The 20773-nt window shown below is 36.1% G+C and overlaps 1 protein-coding gene across 1 annotated transcript in view; it reads left to right on the forward strand.

The window, feature by feature from the left end:
- The window catches only part of mindy3 (MINDY lysine 48 deubiquitinase 3), a 52378-nt gene that overhangs the window by 29707 nt on the left and 1898 nt on the right, over positions 1-20773 (forward strand). Inside the window, exons 11-14 of the mRNA XM_056234837.1 lie at positions 3535-3607; positions 6683-6755; positions 8330-8417; positions 12072-12143. Of these exons, the coding sequence (XP_056090812.1) occupies positions 3535-3607; positions 6683-6755; positions 8330-8417; positions 12072-12143 (306 nt within the window). The remainder of the gene's footprint in view (positions 1-3534; positions 3608-6682; positions 6756-8329; positions 8418-12071; positions 12144-20773) is intronic.

The following is a 20773-nucleotide window of genomic DNA, read 5'->3' on the forward strand; positions in this document are numbered from 1 at the left end:
TGCTCACATATTATGGTAGCCCCGTTTGTGCTATATAGAGTGAATTTACACCTTTGCCATTAATATGTTTATAAATAACTGAAAAAAGCACAAATGTCAGTGCATGTCAAAACATCCCAAGGGCCCCAAAAACACCTTGGTCCCCAAAGGGTTAAACTGTTCTTTAGAAACCTCAATAAGTGATGTGGGGAGACTGTTCCATACCTTAGGCTTTGACCCTCTGTATAATACACTAAACTGTGTTTGAGTCGTACGAGAGTAAGGAGGCCTAATAAGACAACTACTACGAGTTGGATACTGGTGAAATTCGTTATTAAAATTTATTAAAAAATCAAAACCTGACAGCCTGTGCTAGAAATCTTATAACGGGCCATGTTTGGATCTTCCAACAGGACAGTGATCCAAAAACAAACATCAAAATCAAAACAAAAATGGGTCACTGAGGACAAAACTAAGTATCTGCAATGGCCATCCCAGTCCCTGACCTGAACCCTATAGAAAATGAGTGGGCTGAACTGAAGAGAAGAAGCGTCAACATGGGTCTGGAAATCTGAAGAGATTCTATATGGAGGAATGGTCTCTGATTTCTTGTCAGTTGTTCTCCAAACTCATCAGGCATTATAGGAGAAGAAGCTGTTTTCTTGGAAAAAGGAGGTTGCAAAAAGTATTTAATAAAAGGGGGCAAATAATTGTTCCCAACGTGTTTTGGAGAAAAACATTTATTTCATAATGTGATTTATTTTTATTTTTATTTTTTCACTTTCAATTCTTTTACTTCAATGAAAGGTTAGATTTTTGCTAAAAAATTTTTTTATAAAATAACAAAAGGATTAACAATGCAGATTTATTTTTTACAGCCATCTTTGATCACATTTACCAAGGGGGCAAATAATTCTGACCAGCACTGTATATGTGTGTGTATATATATATATATATATGTATATATATATATATATATATATATATATATATATATATATATATATATATATATATATACATACACACACACACACACACACACACACACACACACACACACACACACACACACACACACACACATTGGAAGAGCCAGGATAGTTTTTGATATAACTCCGATTGTGTTTGGCTGAAAGAAGAAAGTCATATACACCTAGGATGGATTGAGGGTGAGTAAATTATTGGATAATTTTTATTTTGGGGTGAACTATCCCTTTAAGAGTTTATTGCAGATGTCTCCACATCGACTACCTATTGAAACTTCTCACTTTTATTAAGCACTGATGTAAGTTAAAACTAACAAATCATTACTTGAGGAATGAGGGTTTATAACTCCACATGGCCTCAGGCAAGAGCTCTGAAAGTTTAATTTTATTCTGACTATCTGCCATTCGACTGTGGAAAGGTGTCTAGTTTGTCTGTGTGGAGTACTAGCTCAAATTGTAGTATTAAAGCAAACAGAATCCAGCTGCAACTTCTCTTTGTCATCTACTTTTTCAGTCCTTTGTACCTTCTTTTTCTTTAGTGTTGTATCTCTTCGGTTGCTTTGTCCCCGTCTTAGTGTGAATGCGAGCTGTATATTTTCTCTGTGAAATAAGAGGAGATATTTGTGAGTTTTGCACTGAAAGCATACTGTGAAAGTTCACAGCCTGTGTTTATGTTCACTCTTCCATGACCGTGTTTGTATGTTCATTGCTAATGTTTGTTCTCTTTGATTGCAGTAAATTTTAAACACTTAATATTTTACTAGACTGTTAGATTTTCTTAATAAAATGTGAGTGGGTCTTGCCTGTGCAAAACTTGATGGCTGAATTCTGGGTCCAGTGTGCAAAAATTGTATTTCTGATCATTTCAGTATTAGCTTATCTCACAACAAGGAGGCATCATTCATGTACTTTGCCAAAACTGTATAGGAAGTGTTCCATACTGTTTAATAAATAAATAAAATTTATTTTTCATTTTATTTATTTTTCCATTTAAATTTTTTCTTGATTTAGTGGTTTAATAAAAAAATTATAATTAAAAACATGTCTAATTGATAAAATTTTTAAAACGTATTATTTATTTATTAAAATTTAAGCAATAATCGGGTAGTTTCCCAAACTCCATATTAAGTTTATTTTCTAAGTTTTGTTTGGATTTTTCTGGATTCTGTGTTTTGTGATTTAGTACAAATGTGTTATCAAAACTGTTAAACAAATTAATTAGTTCAACTTTAACAGTTTAATCAAAACTCTAATGTAATCGAATGAAAATACAACAATTAGTTTATTAAAAAACATTGAATTGTATTTGTAGACGAAACTGTGCCTCTCATTCACTCAGAACATGCAGACTTGTATACACACAATTAAACAGCAGTCTTTTGCGGTTTATTTATTACAGACACTACTTCATATTACCATTGGAATTTGTTCGCCACATTCGAAGAGTATTGATGAATTCCAATGCAGTGTTTTGATAACTTGACCTGTTTCTGACCATCAGTCAGCATGAGAACTAGTTAACCCCATAATCCCCTGCCTCCCCTTCTAATAATGGGAATCAGAAAGTGTGTGAGCGAAAGACAGGTGACGAGAGTGAATGGGTTCAAAACAGGGGTCAGATTAAGTTTGCATCACTCTAGCTCTGTTCCACATTTTTAACGGCCTAGATAGGCAACTACCTTATTAGTCAACATCCTAACTGAAATGGCACTGATTTTAAACTTTCTGGTCACTTAGTGGTTAAAGAAACAAAGATTAAATGGGACATTTTTAAGTAAGTGGATATATTTTATCGATACTTTAGTTTGTAGTGCATTATATTGCATATTTCTTTCATCTTGTACATATGAATGAATGTTGACATGACACGGCTAAATGACACTGTGAACGTTATTGAAATGTACTGATGGAAAACTCTGTGAACTGTTTTAGCTGTACGTGATTCAGCTGTGCATGCTGACTCTGCATATTCCAGCTTGAGTCATTTTTTACACACACACACACACACACACAGACAGATGTGTTTTATTGTCCCAAGAACAAACACACATGGATCTGGGTTTGTTTTCTATTAATCAGCAAAATCCGTAGTCTGTTTGTGAGTTGTGTGCATGTGGGAGAGAGAGATAGAGATTGTTTTCATTAAAGATCTATAAGATTGCTTGGTCGAAGTACAATTTAGCCATTTATGAGTTTTTCTCCTGATCATTTACACACTCCCAAAACACAATCACACACTCAGTCACTTCGCAAATGCACACACAAACAAAATGATGCAAGTACAGTTCATGTAAACATTTTCAGATTTTTACTGTCATATTTCAGCAAGGGCCCTTAACGCACATTGCATCATCGGTTCATGCCTCCCGGTTCCTCAAAGAGAATGGTCACACTCAGGCCAAATGAACTCAGCGCTCCCTCATCCCCTCATGAACAGAAAATCAACTTATGAACAGCTTATCTTTGTCTGTACACATTAAACTTTGAATAAGAGTATTTTAACATCGCAAAACTGCCTCCCATACCACAACACTCATTTCTATTTCATATTTCCTTCTCTCTCTAGGAGATGGCTTTGGTTGCCCCCGAGTCCCCATCGGAGCAGGCCAGACGAGTATTCCAGACCTTTGATCCAGAAGGTAAGATAATTCAAACCTAAGCATTTCATTTGTCTGCGACTGTGTTTGTGAGCGCAAATATGGCCGTGTGTCCACTAAAGCGTTTTTAGCGTGCCTAGCTGTGAGCGCTTGATGTGAGTGGGTCAATATCATTGGTCTTAAAAAGTGGATGTGTCTTGTCCCACCCACATACAATGGTTCCTGAAAATGAGAATGTTAAGTTTTTAATGATATAATTGTTTTCAATGTTTTGGCAGATGGCAATCTAGCGAACTGATATACATATCGCCCCATATACCCCCCCCCACACACCTCCCAACCTGGCGTTTTAAAAACGCAGCACTCCCATTGAAAACAATTGGGAAAATACGCTAGCTTCGGGAAAAAAAAACACGTTGTGAACACACGGCCTAAGAGACTACAGAAACTCAAAATGTCAACTCAACCCCAGCAGCTGAGTCAACTTGTCATTCTCTGAGAGGAAGATGAGCTGTAGCTTCACAAAACAGAGCAAGTTTATTATCTCTGCAGCTTATCAGACAGTGCAAAGATCCAATACTTACCGTGTTTGTTTATGTTTTACTGTTACTGAGGTTGTGGGAGGAGAGAATGGGAAATGGAAAAGAAAAGGCCAAATTTGATCTGATGCGAAAGCGTTATTTCAGTGGCGTAAAAGAGCAGTGATATAGAATTCTACACATGTAAGGGAGTGAGAGCATATATGGGGATCAGATATGCAAGTCAGTGGCTACATTTTTAGGTTTATAAGGTTAAGCCCTCCATTCTTTTGATGACTCTCCCACAGTATCTCTTTACACAAGGCCAGATATCTGTCATAATGACAAGAATGCACATTCGCAGACTCCCTCACATCCACCTACATATGGTTTCACTGCCACTGTTAAAACATGCTTCAGTTGACAAGCCAAACCTTAACATAGAAAGTACAAACAAAACCAGACATTTCACACAATTGATCTTTGACAGAGATCCTGGCATATTAACTGAATTACAAATATGCATTTTCTGATACAGTGATGATATAGCTCCCAAATAAAAATGTTTTAACCTCTCAGGTTCTCACCAAGCAGAAACTTTTTTTATGTATTCAATCACTGCCCTTAAAGTTTGGGGTCAGTAAGATTTTAAATGTTTCTGAAAGAAGTCTCCTGTGCTCACCAAGGCTACATTTTTTTTTTATCAAAAATATTGTGAAAATTTATATTTTAAAATGTTTTCTATGTTAATATACTTTAAAGTGTAATTTTGTTTCCTGACATGGCAAAGCTGGATTTTCAGTAGTCATTACTCCAGTCTTCAGTGTCATTCAGAAATGTTTGTAATTTTTTTTTTTTACAGGCAAGTCATTAAGAACAAGTTCTATGCTGATTTGCTGATATGTAATATGCTGATTTGCTGCTTAAGAAACATTTCCTATCCTTATCAATGTTGAAAACAGTTGTGCTGCTTAATATTTTTGTCATGACCTAGCTAAAAGCCATGACCTTACTCAAATTTTTTGATCTTTATATTATCCCGAAATTTCTAGTTTTCACCAGATTAACAAATATTAACATAACAAACCCACTGATTACTTTCTCTCTAGTAATGATTGCAGACTAAATGTCTGCAAATATGTCCTACATATGATAAATGACCAGAAGTGATTTATTTGTTTGAAGTTCTGCTGAGGATTTGTGGGGAGGAAGATCTCACATGATGATTTATCATTTAAGATAGTAATTGTGCTCAGATGACAAAGTCAGCAGTCTAGCTTTATGAACAAACCCCTGATGCTCCCTTAGTCATATGTAGTGCAGTATATCTTTGCCTGTATATCCTGTTAAGTGGTTGTTTTTTTTTTCTAGATTTTGTTGCCTGAAGTTTTTTTGTCTCTGATATTTATTGCTCTTGTAAGACTCCTGATGATAATATAGAGAATAGCTAGAGAGGGCGTTTGATGGAATAAAGGAGATCCTGGAGCCGAGATCGCCCACTGCACTGTCTCATGTCAGGTAGAAGAGTTTTGTGTGTGTTTATATATCACTGAATGTGTCAGAGTGAGAACGCAAGTCGTCTTCCAAAGTTTTGATTTAAAGTATCTAATTTACAACACACACTCAAAGTGTCATCAAGAACAAGATTAGATGTTCTTGCTTGGCATCTTTTTGCCTTTTGGCGTCGTAAACAACATTCCTGTTCCTCGCATTAATAAGAACAATACTATCTGTGTGTGCGTGTGATGAGAAAGAGCCCGCGTATTTCAGCTCAGTTTCCGTAACTACACTTTGGATGTGTTTATACCAGCTCCAAACACAGAAATTAGATCTTTTACACGCATTTCATTTGTCTAAAGGAGAAGAAACACTTGCATAATTTCTCAAGCATCTGACAGTGTAACAGTGTAGTGACATTCTGTAGCATAGTGTTATGCTTGCTAAAATGCTGAAACAACATGAAATTAAAATAAACCTTGTTTACTTTCCTAATGTCCCTTGTCTTATTATACATTATTATTCAGTGCATTCCGTCTCTAAAGAATAATTTCCAAAACGTGTGCATCAAAATGAATCCACTGTATTACATTATTTCCCACTGAATATTCTATTTCTCTCAGAAATACATCACATTTTAAGTAACGTTTTGTGAATACCTTTATGGCAATAATAGACATTATTTTAGCCAAAGTGCTATTTAACGCACTGTTCAAAACGCCTGACTGTATCTAATTTCATGTCATGGGACAGATATTTATTGTTCTTAATCTAGTCACTGCAGGAAAGTTGAAGGAGAGAGTTCATTTTATAGTGAACGGAAAAGAGTTTAGCATACCAGCTGCTCTGCAAACATCCTGTCTGACACTTGGAGACCAGAGAGGAGGAAAAACAACATACAGCACACATCCATCTATTTATCAGCCATTGTCTGGGCATGTTTGTGCACATATGTGTGCGTGGTCGGCAGAATGGCTTCGATTAGAGAGATGAAACTCATGTTTAATGTTGGGCATAAGACACAGGCAGACTGTGTGGGTGGTGATCAAGACTCTCAGAAGCTCTAACCATCTGCCTCTTTCCTCTTTCTCCTCATCTTCAGATAATGGGTTCATTCCAGACACGCTGCTTGAAGATGTTATGAAAGCCTTGGATCTCGTCTCCGAGCCAGACTAGTAAGTTGATAAGTGTGTTTGAGTGAGTGAATATGTATACGTTTTTGATTATAAAATAGATCATTACAGTCCTGGCCGGGGTGCTGATTGGTCAGTACATTGTTCCAGCAGTGCTAAAATACGCAATATAGTAACTGTCATTATCTTAAAATATATTTGTTTTATGTTAATATTATTAGATATATTCAGCAGTTCAACTTGTTTAAAACATTGTTGATAATAAGAAATGTTTCCTGAGCACCAAATCAGCAAATTAGAATAAATTCTGAAGGATTATGTTATACTGAAGACTGGAGTAATGATGCTGAATATTCAACTTTGTCATCACAGGAACAAATTCAATTTTAAAATATACTAAAATAGAAATAGCCTTGATAAACATAAGAAGCTTCTTTAAAAACTCTTAAAAAATCCTACCAACTACAAACCTTTGAACAGTAGTGTATACCGGTATGTATATATATATATATTATTTACAGTAAGCATTTTTAAAGCAATAAACCGCTGTAATTTACAAATATAGCACATCATCTTGTATTGTATTGCTTAATTCACACATGTGACATTTGTGTCATAATGTGATGTAACCAGATTTGTTCTATGCCCCTTTCTTCACATGCCACTCAAACAGACTCATGTAGAGCAGAGAAGAGAATTAGAGAGTAATGTTCATTTAAATGGGGCTTAAGATGAAGAAAGGGTCCTTCATCTAAAGCCCCATTTAAATCCACTCACCAGAGCTCTTTGAAACCTTCACCTCAAACCACCTGCTTTTTTTAAATCACATCAACCTTTGACAGCTTGAAAGACAACTTCAGCCTTTCAAAGGGGTTGTTACATGAACGTTAAATTGACAGAATAAATTTTAAGTCATATGTTTTTTACACAGCACACTGTTCTGTCTAAAGCAGTTTATTCAAGTGTCAATGAAGTCAGAACCCTGCTTTAGCCTCCTCTGAATCCACATACAACATAATCAGCATTTTGGCAAATGATTATTATTGTTTCAATTTTTATGTGTAAGTTAAAGTGACCTGTGATCACATGAGAAAGCATTTATCATCCTCTTATTATTTTACACTCTTACACGCATTTAATGCAGTTTGTGTGGGAAAGCATTAGTAATGTTATCAGTCTCGCTGTATGACTTTAAAAGGAAAAGTCTACCCTGTTTTAACATCACTGAGTTTTTTTTTTGTTAGATTCCAAGCATTACTCACTGTTATATGTTTAGAATCTGAACATAATTCATGATTATAGCTAATTTTGACTACAGCCTCAGACAACACATTTTACTGGCCAAAGATGCCAATGAGCAATACATGCAGAAAACATGCAACATTCGCGCGCACACACAATAACTTATACCTCTCATGATCCCCCATTTTTCTCTCTCTCTCTCTCTCTCTCTCTCTCTCTCTCTCTCTCTCTCTCTCTCTCTCTCTCTCTCTCTCTCTCTCTCTCTCTCTCTCTCTCTCTCTCTCTCTCTCTCTCTCTCTCTCTCTCTCTCTCTCTCTCTCTCTCTCTCTCTCTCTCTCTCTCTCTCTCTCTCTCTCTCTTTCTCTCTCTTTCAGTGTGAATCTCATGAAGAGTAAGCTGGATCCAGAGGGATTGGGTATTATTCTGTTGGGTCAGTTTCTGCTGGAGTTCTTTCCTGGTCAGGTATTACATGTACTGTCTCTCTTTCATGCTGAATGTTCAAATATATTTACAACATTTGACCAAAATGGCACATTGTGGTGCCATCCCAGAGAGGCATAAAATCACTTTCATGGACCTTTACCTTGACTGTTCCCTGCTGGTGGAATGACCTGCCTAAGTCAACTTGAACAGCGGAGTCTTTAGACAATATCAAAGTCTCCAAAGAAAGGCTTACACATGCCACGTAAAGAGAATTGACAAACTATACTACTGAATTATCCCTAGCATTAAACAACAATTAAAATATTTTTACCACTGTAATATATGTAACCACTGTTGTGGTAATTTTCACGCATTTAAAATGGGTCATACCATTGATACCCGAGAAGTCAAAGTAAATAATACGCTAGAAAACTGCGCTCTTTCAAGGACATGCATTTAGTGCATGGATGGAGTAAGGTATGTGTTTTAAACAAAGCCTACATACATGGTTCAGTTGAATGATAAAGTTTAACCTCTTTAACTTATTGTCGATAAATTGAATGTATGAAGCAAATTGTTAGCTGAAATATCCACAAAGTAACACTGAAAGAGAGATGTTGTCGATTGCACTATGGACAGAGAAAAGTTAAAGTTGTGTCTCTGTTAAACTGCCTACTTGTCGTCATTACCTTTTAAATTATTATGCTACAGAATTGATTAATTATAGTAAATTTAGACTTAACCTTAATGTCAATCCTTGAATAAAATGTTTTGCTGTTACATGCTTGTTTAGGTATTCTATCATAAAGTACAGAACGTTGTTCTTGGTTTACATAATAAAAATGATGTTATGGTGGGTTGGCTACCATTATCTATTTATAAAGGCTTTAGATGGAATGCAATTGCGGTCAAAAGTGCAAAAATGCCCTTTTATGTCCCCATCAATGTCAAAATCAAACCTACGCCCTTGTTTGAAGCACACGCCCAGAACATCTTACACCATCAGTGATGGGAATAACGGCATTATAAATAAACGGCGTTATCTTTTTCAGTAACGAGTAATCAAACAAATTACTGTTTCCCCCCTGTTACAACGCCGTTACCGTTACTAACAATAAAATGTGGCATTACTATAGCCTAATTGAGCTCACTGAAGCGGTTTTCATCCGAGTAGGCTCTCTCTCCGCCATAGGACCTGCAAAGTTTTTTTCTCTAGTGTGTGTGTGTGTTTATGAGGTGCCGGACTGGACAAAAGCGAAGCGAACACCGCAGGCGCGCTCGACAATGCGCGAGAGAGACCGGGTGTGTCCGAGAGCGCGCTCGACAGTGCGCGAGAGAGACCGAGGGTGTCCGTGCATTATATAGTTTGTTTATAAATAAATGACAAATTTCAGCATTAGAATAATCTCTGTAGCCTATTGATATCATCTGCAACGTTTTAATTAATTTACATGGTTATACAAATAAAATCTAAAAAATAACCTTCAGAGAACGTTCTGGGAAGGTTCTGGGAGCACTTCTTTAAACTGTTTACTTTTGTGAGGAAGAAAATACTTAGGCTACAGTATGTCTACCAGTTGTGAAGTTGTGTGACAGTTTTATCATTTAATTTGCACTACAAAGAGTGTATGTATATTTTTTATTATTATTTATTCATTTTTGGTACATTTCTTAAGAAGCATAATTTATTTTTAGACTTATTTGTTGGCCAGTTGTGGTCTGTGCAATATTAAATATTAAAATCTATTATGAGTTGATCTATTATGTTTTATTGTTCTACTATAGTAATGATAATATTTAAAATAATATATTGAATTTAATTGGTGTCTCTCACATTGTCCCACAGCAACATTACAATAGTGTAGATTAGTGTACAATGTTTTATAATAATAATTTATTTTATTTAGTGTCCATTTCATTAATTTAACATATTTAATATTGGGGGCATCCAAGTTATTTGACATAGGCCTATTTGAACATTTAAAAAAAAAAAGTAACACAATAGTTACTTTCCCTGGTAATTAGTTACTTTTATAATGATTTAACTCCGTTACTAGCTCAGTTACTATTTGTGAGAAGTAACTAGTAACTATAACTAATTACTTTTTTTAAATAACATGCCCAACACTGTACACCATACAAATACCAGACGTTCTCTTTCACGTCGTCGTCTCACACAAAATTGTCAATGGGCCTGTCTTGGCAAGGCCTTCCTAGTAAACCTAGTCGGTTATGTCTTAAGTGAACGTAGACAGTCAAGAAAGTCAATGGATGTATAACAGTATCAGTATTTTGGATCCAGGCATTGTCTTAAAATGACAACAGCTTAATATTCCTGCTGCTGTCCGTTCATAGATTAAGTAGTCTATTTCAAATGGATCGCATATACAGACTCCAGGGGGTGGGGGGAGGTTTAGACTAGTCAACTAGTCGGTTGCAAAATTTCTGTTTAAACATTTATGAAATTAGTTGTTGCGCACATCCCTACTTCTATTGTTTATTTGTGCTATTGCTTGTAGTTTGATTATTAGTTCTGATTTTATTACACTGTTTACTTGTCTTAATTTGAAATGTATATTTTATTTATTTGTATAGATTTTTTTTTTTTTTTTTTTAGATTCACAGCCCTAGTATATACACCTATATTTAACCATTTTTTATTTATTAGAGCTTATTAGAGTAATATGCCGTTATCTTAGTAACATGTTAACATCAAACTCTATTGGAATCAACTGTGAGTTGAGTATTTGTGTGGTGCTCAGAGTTGCAGCCAATGTAGGGAGTTTAAAATCAGTCCCTTATAAAGTTTATTGGTTAGGATGCTGCCTATGCAGGCAGTAGACATGAAGGCAGCTCACTTGGTTTTGGAACAGGGCTAACTCTCCTATCCTTGCTATCCTGCTGTCTTTTTTTCTTCCCCTTGATTCTTGCTCTTGCTCAACATTGTTTGCTTTTTCTTACTGTTTTTTCATTACTTTCAAATAAACCTACAATCAGCCCCAGATAAAATCTATGTACATGTAACCCCTCAGAGAGAGAGAGGGAGAAGCTGACGGTTATAGTTGGCATGGACTTGCAGCTCAACTGCTCTATGTTAAATAGATTAGGGCTTTAGGGATACATACAAAAAAGGTCTCAATTTACCATCAAATCAAATACTCTAACCCTATTTCAGGCCCACTCAAACACATACACGCACTCGACTCGCTGTTGTAGTTTTGGCATCGAGGCAGGCATGTGGTACGGGGGCTAGACAGAGGTATTTGGCTCCTGTCAAGACTGTGTGCTTGGATTTTGCTGCTAGTTTGAGTTGGTCTGCAGAGCTCTGGTTTGTAATTGAGTCTATTCAGCAGCTCCACGGATGGGGGGTGTGATTGTTTTGGACTTAAAGCAATGTATTTCAGTGTGCTGTCAGCATTGAGCATGTCTTTAAATCTAAAACCATCCACTAGACCGTTGTTTTAGGCTCTCTGGTTTGAGTTTATGTAGTGTGTTGTGATGTGTTTGAGCTGGAAATGGATGTTTTGGTTAAGTTGTCTTAAGTCACTGAAATGTTTTTCTTGCATCCTATAGATTGAGTCAGATCTAGGCAGTATATGTCAGTGTTTAAGGACACATTGAGCTGTTTGCTGATGTTCCACAGAGCTGATGATGTACATGTCCGCACTGACACGTGTCGTCTCTCTTTTCCAGGATTCCGTGATCCCAGACTCATTTCCTGTGTATCACTATAATGGCCTGAAGCAGTCTAACCACAATGAGAAGGTAAGACACATTACACTCCGCTTGCTTTCTAATGGCCACCATGCAAGCACACTTTAATAACATATTACCCCTGCTGGCATGAAAGCGCTGGTGGGTCAGTCTTATCCTGTCTGATTCCTGGGATGTGGAGTTTGTGAGCCACCCCGGCATACGGCCCACACCACTAAGACCTCTTAGCCTCCTGAAACCCATAACGTTCCAAGTGTTTCCTGCGAGTGTCGACAGCTTTCGAGACTGGGCAGAGTATATTGAAGCCACGAAGAGCTGAAACTGTTTCAATAGACGAATGTGTCATGCTCTCTCTTCTCTTGATTTGTGTTTATACAGGGTTAAACCGGGCAAGATTATTTGTATAATTTAAAAGACACATGGTCAAATGCATTTTAGTGTAAAATTATTTAGTTCAGTTTTGTTCCTTCAGTGGTTTTGTTAGTCACAGTTCAGTTGTATTTCATGGTCTCATTTCTACTTAGTTTAAATATATTTCTGTTTTTAGCAATTATAGCTACAGGAATAATTAACCCTCTGGGGTCGGTAAACGCGCCGGCGTGTTTTGCTCGATTTTTTTTTTTTGCATAGCAGCAAAATAGACTTAAAATACTCTGTCATGTATCGTCATACAGACTTAAGAAATATGAAAAAATAAATTGTTAAATGTCTACTTTTTTATGTGTCCACTTACAAGCGAAACAAAACATTGTGCTTTTGTAAAATAAAGAAAATAAACTGGGTGTGTTTTCTGGCTCTCCGTCACCTCACTCCCAGGCATGAGTAATATATCTATAATAATTTAAGTGTGTACTTACAAATTATCTAATTCAAAACTAATATTCTCTGTTTATGTAATCTGTATGAAAAGAGAGAGATGTCAGTCGTTCCCATTACAGCTCGTTATCTGTTAATGTGAACACGCCCACAGAGAGCCCGTGGGCGTGTTCACATTAACGCAAACGCAAATTATCTGAGGCAATACATGCAAACCTGTGAACGCCCACATCAGCTGGAACAACACACCGAGTTTAATCAGATTCATGTACTTTATGTTGAGACGCTGTGAGGAATAGTACTATCGTAATAATAATCCTGGTTGTTAATAAGAAAATTTACCTCAGAAGTGCTGGTTTATTTTCATTTCGAGGATCAATGGATCCAGTTGAGGATTGAATAATAAGTCCTTTATTCTTAAGTGCTTTGTTCTAATCGCAATATGAAATAGTGTCTGTAAACCGCAAAAAGACTGTTTAAATATGAATCGCGTTTCTGTGTGTGAATGAATGAACAGCTTTTACCAAACTATATTGCTATACTGAGATGAGTAAAAATCGACTGAAATATGTTGAAATTTACATTTACATTTATTCATTTAGCTGACGCTTTTATCCAAAGCGACTTACAATTGCTATATATGTCAGAGGTCGCACGCCTCTGGAGCAACTAGGGGTTAAGTGTCTTGCTCAGGGACACATTGGTGTCTCACAGTGGATTCGAACCCGGGTCTCTCACACCAAAGGCATGTGTCTTATCCACTGCGCCATCACCACCGAAACAAAGAAATAAAATGTCTTTGTATAAGCAACGTATTAAACTGCAAATTAACATTTATATGCCCTAATATATCATAAAAACGATATGTTACAGACGAAATATGAAAGACATTTCGTTGACTAGTTTTGGATAGATTATAAAGTTTTTACTGTAAAAGACTACTGTTTACTGTGGCAGTAGTCTGACTACAGACTACAGTTTTTACATACAGACTACTGCCACATCAAAAAAGCTTTTGTTTGCCAATTTCTGCTCATATGTTAAATATATATATATATAGTATGTTTTGTCAAAAATAAAGTCATCAGCTAAGATGCTATTATAGTGTTTGTTCCAATGTAGGCTATATTCAAACTAATGAATCCTTAAAGGGATGCTTCAGGATTTAGCATTAAGCTTTGTATTAGTAGAAAACCTGTAGTATTTTCAAATTACCGTGCTTTCCACCCTCATATCCCCCTGAGACGAGAGATTTATGTATTTTTTGTCTGGAAAAAATCCTCCGATGACGCAAAAATTGTCATTTTGCGTTATTGGAGGATTTTTTTGGCCAGAGGCTAAAGACTACAGCCAGTAGAAGGAGCTGTTCCGCATGTTTTCAACCCGCCAATAGAGGGTGGGATTAGGGGTGGGCGATATGGCAAAAATATCATATCACGATTTTTTTCAGGAAAATCACGATTAACGATTTTATCACGATTCTTTTTCATGTTGGTTTTACTATTTTGCAAGTGACTGAGCATTACAGCCAAACTAATGTCCCTATTTTAAAAAAAAAAATCCTTATAGGTAACAAAAGAAAAAAGAATGGCAGACATTTAGGCCAAAGTGGCGAAGATAAAAATCTTTATCATTATTTTCTTTGTTATTAAGAATTAGGAACAAAGATACACATTAAGCATACACAACTTAATATACAAATGAAATAAACAGTGCTTTATTTTTTCAGCTACAGTAGGGGTATTTAACAGTAGCATTGAAGAAAGTAATTAGGCTAAATGAACAAATACGAAAATAAAACACAACATAGACTTCACTGTATAAATTATACATTGATTATTATTAAAGCTACTACTAAAGTTCTCAGTCAAGAGCAGTGAGTGATTTCCTCTGTGTTTTGTTGTTTTATTAACATTAAAGGGATAGTTCTCCCAAACATTTTAATTGTCATCATTTACTCTCTCAAGTTGTTTTAAACCCGAATAAGTTTCTTTCTTCTGTTGAAAATAAAAGTAATTTGGAAGAATGTGGCTTACCAAACAGTTGCTGTACTCCAGTGACTTCCATATGTTTCCTACTATGGAAGTCAATGGGGACCAGCAACTGTTTGGTTAGCCACATTCTTCCAAATAACTTTTATTTTCAACAGAAGAAAGAAATTAATACAGGTTTGGAACAACATTAGAGTGAGTAAATAATGACAGAATTTTTATTTTTGGGTGAACTATCTCTTTAAGGACAAGAGGCAGCTTGTTTACTAACTGGCTACTGTCGCTTTAAGAGCTGCACGCGACGCGTCTAACACGCATTTGACAAGCAGATTTTCTCTCATTTTTTTTCTGTTTGCTTTCACTTTAGACATAACCAACTTTGTTTATGTAAACCTTGTGTGTATTTGACAATATTAGCGCAATAAGACTCGAAAGATAACTTATAACGTAGTCCAGTAAACAGACGCTGTTAGACAGGCTTTTAGTGCCCGTGTGCTTCGGGTGTATGTGCTCAGAAAGCACACGTCAGAAAAGCGCATCAGCACGTGAATTACATGTTTAACCAGCAAGGCTTTAAAGCACATGCAAATAATGAACTTCTGTGAACCGCAGTGTCCCGTTCCTCTGCATTAACATTTGTTGTATGTTGAGACGGAGCTCGGCGCCAGAACTGCATAAAATGCACGATACTACGATATTTCTTCAAAAGCAGATCGTGGAGACATTTTAATCGTCCACGATCAAAAACCGTGATATCGCACACCCCTAGGTGGGATCTCACTCACAGAATGTACACATAGTGTCAGACATCTTTTTTGGAAGCTAAGCTAGCAGGCTCTTGTTCTGTGGAGAAAGCTGAGTAACTTAGTAAGAGAAAGCTGAGTGCTAGGGGTTACCATTCATCCTCTTTTTCCTGGACATGTCCGGCCGTCGAGATCGTACAAAATGTCCGGGATTCAGCTTTTGCTTTCTGCAGTTGCCATTCATTGTTTACATGTACACCTTTTGTTTCAATCTAACTGAATTCATTCCGATTGGTGAATCTGAATGTAGTTTTTACATGAGCGCTAAACAAGTGATCGGTTGCGTTTTAATATTGCTTAGAAAATTCCCGCTCCTCCATGAGAGATACGAGACCGGTGCGTCTCACAGGTGTCTCTCATCAGTAATCACGCCCTCGGCCTCGTCCTGCTCGCCACAGTAAACATAATGAATTGCGACTGTAGAACGCAAAAGCCGAATCCCGGACATTTTGGGCGATCTCGAAATCCCGGGGAGACTCATCACGGAGACTCACTAGTAGCCTACACTTGTTGTTTAACTACTGCGCTCCGTTACCGGTAGGCGTGGCCTTCTAGGGCAGCGAAGCAAGTGCATTCTGGGAGTTGTTGTCTTTCATCCACATAAGCCAAAAATAAATTTTCTGGCTTTTCCCAGTCTAGAAAGCTCCAAATTCAAAAATAATTTCACATTTCTTCTACATAAATGACCCATTTTAAATACACATTCATCTTTCCAGAGGTGAAGTATCCCTTTAACTTTGAAATACGTATGGTAAAAAGTATACTTTATTTTTTACAAAGTAAGATTTCACTTGAAATATTGTTAAAATTGTAATTGTTGTAATTGTAACCTTTTTAATAAAATAACAAAACAAATATTTACAAGGTAGACAAAATCTTAAAAGGTCAATATAAGCCTTCTGTTTAAATTATTTTTATTGTGTTTTATTAGGGAACAATTTTGGGAGAGGATACATATTCCAAAACTTTCTGAAAATACAGTATGAGAATTAACTGCACAATTACTAGAAATGTTTACCATGGATATTATACAATTTGGAAAAAGAATTTTTTTCAAGATGTTTCCAACTCCGAACCAATTCTGTAGTGTGTGTGTGTATATAGAAATATATATATATATATATATATATATATATATATATATATATATATATATATATATATATTTTGTCCTTGCATTCTTTCGTGTGGCTCAGTGACACACCTGAATGAAAGGCTCATTATGCAGCTCATTATGCGGGTCATTGTCTTCTCAGGTGTGAATCAGAGCATTATTCATGATCATTCACGCCCCCCTCGCATATTGCCTTTCCAAACAAAAAGTGTCTTGCAAAATTTAAATCAATCTATTGTTTTATGTGAATGATTAGGCAGGATGATTTTCAGATCATTTTGAAGCCAAAACTCTTGGCGACAACATCCATTAGTCAAAAGTCTTGTGGACACATATTTAGTATGTGTTTTGTGGCCTTATTTCAGAAACTTTAATTTTTTGTTTTTTCAATAACCATGCATAAACAATATTCTCTCAAAAATACAAACATGTACATATATGTTGCTCACATATTATGGTAGCCCTGTTTGTGCTAAATAGAGTGTAATGACACTTTTGCCATTTAATATGTTTATAAGCAACTGAAAAAAGCACAAATGTCAGGGCATGTCAAAACATCTCAAGGACCCCAAAACACCTTAGACCCCAGAGGGTTAAGTTGTTGTCATTTACTCACCCATCGTTCCAAGCACATATGAAATTTTCTTTCTTCTGTGCAACACAAAAGGAAATATTTTGAATAATGTTCTCCATTGGTTCTCAAGCTCTCCAATATTAAATTGAAAAACCTGGCTAGAACTTTTAAATATGCTTTAAAAAGGAACAAGTTGAATATTATTTTTTTGAATATTGAAACTTTTATTATTTTTGTTGCTGTTCACATTTTTAGCAGTTGCTATAACTTCTTTTGTACTAACTTTTGATTTTATTTAATCTAATCCAATCCTTTTTTTTTTTTTTTTACAAAAAAGCATTTAAATAAAAAAAGATTCAAACAAAGACTCTATTATGCTTTCTGATGTTGTTTCAAGTACTTATTCTCATCTCATGTCTTTTCTGTGCGTTTCTTACCATTGTGAATTATTTTCATGTATCATGCCAGTCTTATGTCCCATAAAGAGTGCTAATGATATTTACACATGCCATCCTTAATCACTAAAGGACCCCGCCGACCTCATACATTAATTTATCAAGGAGTGTGTGTGACCTATGCTTCTTAGCGGAAGTGCATGTGTGTGAGAAAGAGATTGACAGAAGTTAAGGGGTAATGGGTAGGAATTGCCACATCAGGTCCCTGAGGACACACAGGTTACTCTTCCTTACTCTGGAAAACGCATTAGCCAGAAGCAGTAAAGTGTGCAGCCTTTGTTGTTGAGGTTTCCTCTGTGCCACTCGTATATTCACAGGGGCCCTTTCTCAGGAACCAAACACCTTGCAAATGTAAGGAGCTCCTGGCCATAACACGGACCATACTGGCATTTGAAGCCAAAGCCCAGATTTCCCTTCTGCTTAAGTCATATAATCATCCAAAGGGATCTGATCTCATTCTGTCTTCCTCCAGCACTCCTGCTTCATGTCCCAATTAATTCTTTGATTTAGCAAGAATGCATTAAATTGATCAAAAGTGACAGTAAAGACATTTATAATGTTACATAGGGGTGTCCCCGACTAAGGATTTTCATAGTCGAATCAGATTCGTCAAGTCCTGCCTATAGTCGACTAATAGTTGAATCATGTGTGTGGTGTTGGGGAGGGGGCGAGGCTTTAACATTTTAAAGCCGCGATCTACAGAACATCACACAAAGATATAGAAGAAAATGTAGAAAAACATTTTGGATCAATAAAACTAAGAAATAACATAAATAACTGCAGAAAGGCCACACTGCAGATAGGATTTGCATTTCACATGCAAATCAAATTAAATCGGCTGAATTGCCTGTACGAGCATGCTCTAAGTAAGCCTACAGCGCAACATCGATGCACTGAAAAATAATCAACAATTAAGAACACAATATACATTTATAATAAATAAAAAACCAAAATGAAATAAGTCAGAATCAAGTCACAAGAAGCAGAACAAATGTGTGCAAAATGCCTAAAGTGCAGGGGAACAAATATTCAAAACACAAGTCACAAATAGTTAAATTAGATCACCCCGAGTGATCAATTAATAAAATAAAAATAGAAATTATTAAGAAATTATTAAAATAACGAAAGTATGACCAGGATTGTCAACTTTGTCTTTTTAACTGCAGAAACAACAATAAACGCTAAACTGGAGCGGCAGTCTTTTTAGCTAAACGTGTTCACAGTATCCAAAAATCAAATTAGAACCGGCTGAAATGTTTTGAAATCACTTGTACCCATACCTGATCGAAAAAACACAATCCAGTCTTTCACTCGGCCTGTGTCCGTTTGAGTCTTTTCACATTGTGTGCACGGATAAAATACATTCTAAAACGCTTAACATGAAAAACGTTTAACGGCTTTGTCCTAAAACTGTTATATTAAAAGATCAAATTCTGTACACACCTTATTAATAAAGCATACTATATAGCCTACAGAAAAGCAGATGAGCCCAGAATATGAACGCAACGCGTTTTATTATAGGCTACGTTAAGCATTTTCCTCCCATAGAAAACCGTTAAAGAAAAAGCTTTACGTGACTTTCTATAGGAGAAACGGGTTGCGTTCATATTCTGGGTTCATCTGCTTATCTGCACATGGAATGGTTTCTTAAGGTGTGTAGCCTACTGTGTACATACATTAAGCACGTAAAAGTGCCATTTAAGCGTTTTAAAAGCTTTTTTCACGTTAAGCGTTTTAGAATCAATGTCCCGAGGAAAACCAACCTGTTAACGTTGGCCGGCAGAAGTGCGATCATAGTTTTCCTGATGCTAAATCCAGCCTGGGAGAATATCCTTTCTGATGGTGTGCATCTTTAGATTTTCTTATCCCAGACATTTTTAAAGATTTAAATCCCTGCCGACAAGACGCTCCTCTGTCGGTCACGGATCAAAAGTGAAACTTAAATCTGTCACGGGGTGTTTGGATTTATTCACGCTGCACGCACGTTAAAAAATATTTATTAAAAGCTTCTTTCTTTGCACATTTTTATTGACAGCATTATCATAATAGGCTGTATATTAACGTATTGACAGAAAAACGGTAGTTCTATGTGAAATCAGACATTGAGCACACTCATATAGCCAAAATGACATAATCCTCGTTTAATAACACATCTGCGAAGATTCGACCGTGAGATTGGTAGTCGAATCAGGCTCCTCCTATCGAAGCATCGAATCTTCGACTATTCGGGGTCACCCCTAATGTTACAAAAGATTTCTATATTTCAAACATTGTAAATGCAGTTCTTTTGACATGTTATCAAAGAATCCTGAAAAATATATCAGTTTCCACAAAAATATTGAGTACCAAATGAGCATATTAGAATGATTTCTGAAGGATCATGTGACACTGAAGACTGCTTTGCCATCGCAGGAATAAATTACATTTTAAAATATATTAAAACAGAAAACTGTTCTTTTGAATTATAATAATGTTTCACAATATAGTTTTTTCTGTATTTGCATAAGATGTTTGCAAGGACTGAATCTTTGCCCATAGAGAAAACTGCAGATTTCCACCGGATTTAAATGCTTTCCAGAATATTCCTAGTTTATTAGATATTTAAGATTTTCTAGTTGTACTCAACTAGAAACTGTGAACTAGAAATGCACAGCAAAACATGTGAGTGCAATCTCCAGAAAATCATTGTTAATTGGAAATTCATTGGTAAAAAGTGTGGAAACCAATCAGTCCTTGATGTGGTACTGGTTCAGTCACTTCTTTTATTCAATCCTTGTGTATACAGCAAGACTGATTATGCACATGTGCATTTGTTTTGGTCTGAAAATAAAGAAATATTAAAAAAAAATATATATATATATATAGACATAACTGAACACAAAGCCAAGCTGACCAACAGTAGACTATTATCTTCAGGTGAATATGCCA

Source organism: Rhinichthys klamathensis, unplaced genomic scaffold (assembly GCF_029890125.1).
Source record: "Rhinichthys klamathensis goyatoka isolate OS25496 unplaced genomic scaffold, OSU_Roscu_1.1 h1tg000407l_1, whole genome shotgun sequence".
Taxonomy (NCBI): domain Eukaryota; kingdom Metazoa; phylum Chordata; class Actinopteri; order Cypriniformes; family Leuciscidae; genus Rhinichthys; species Rhinichthys klamathensis.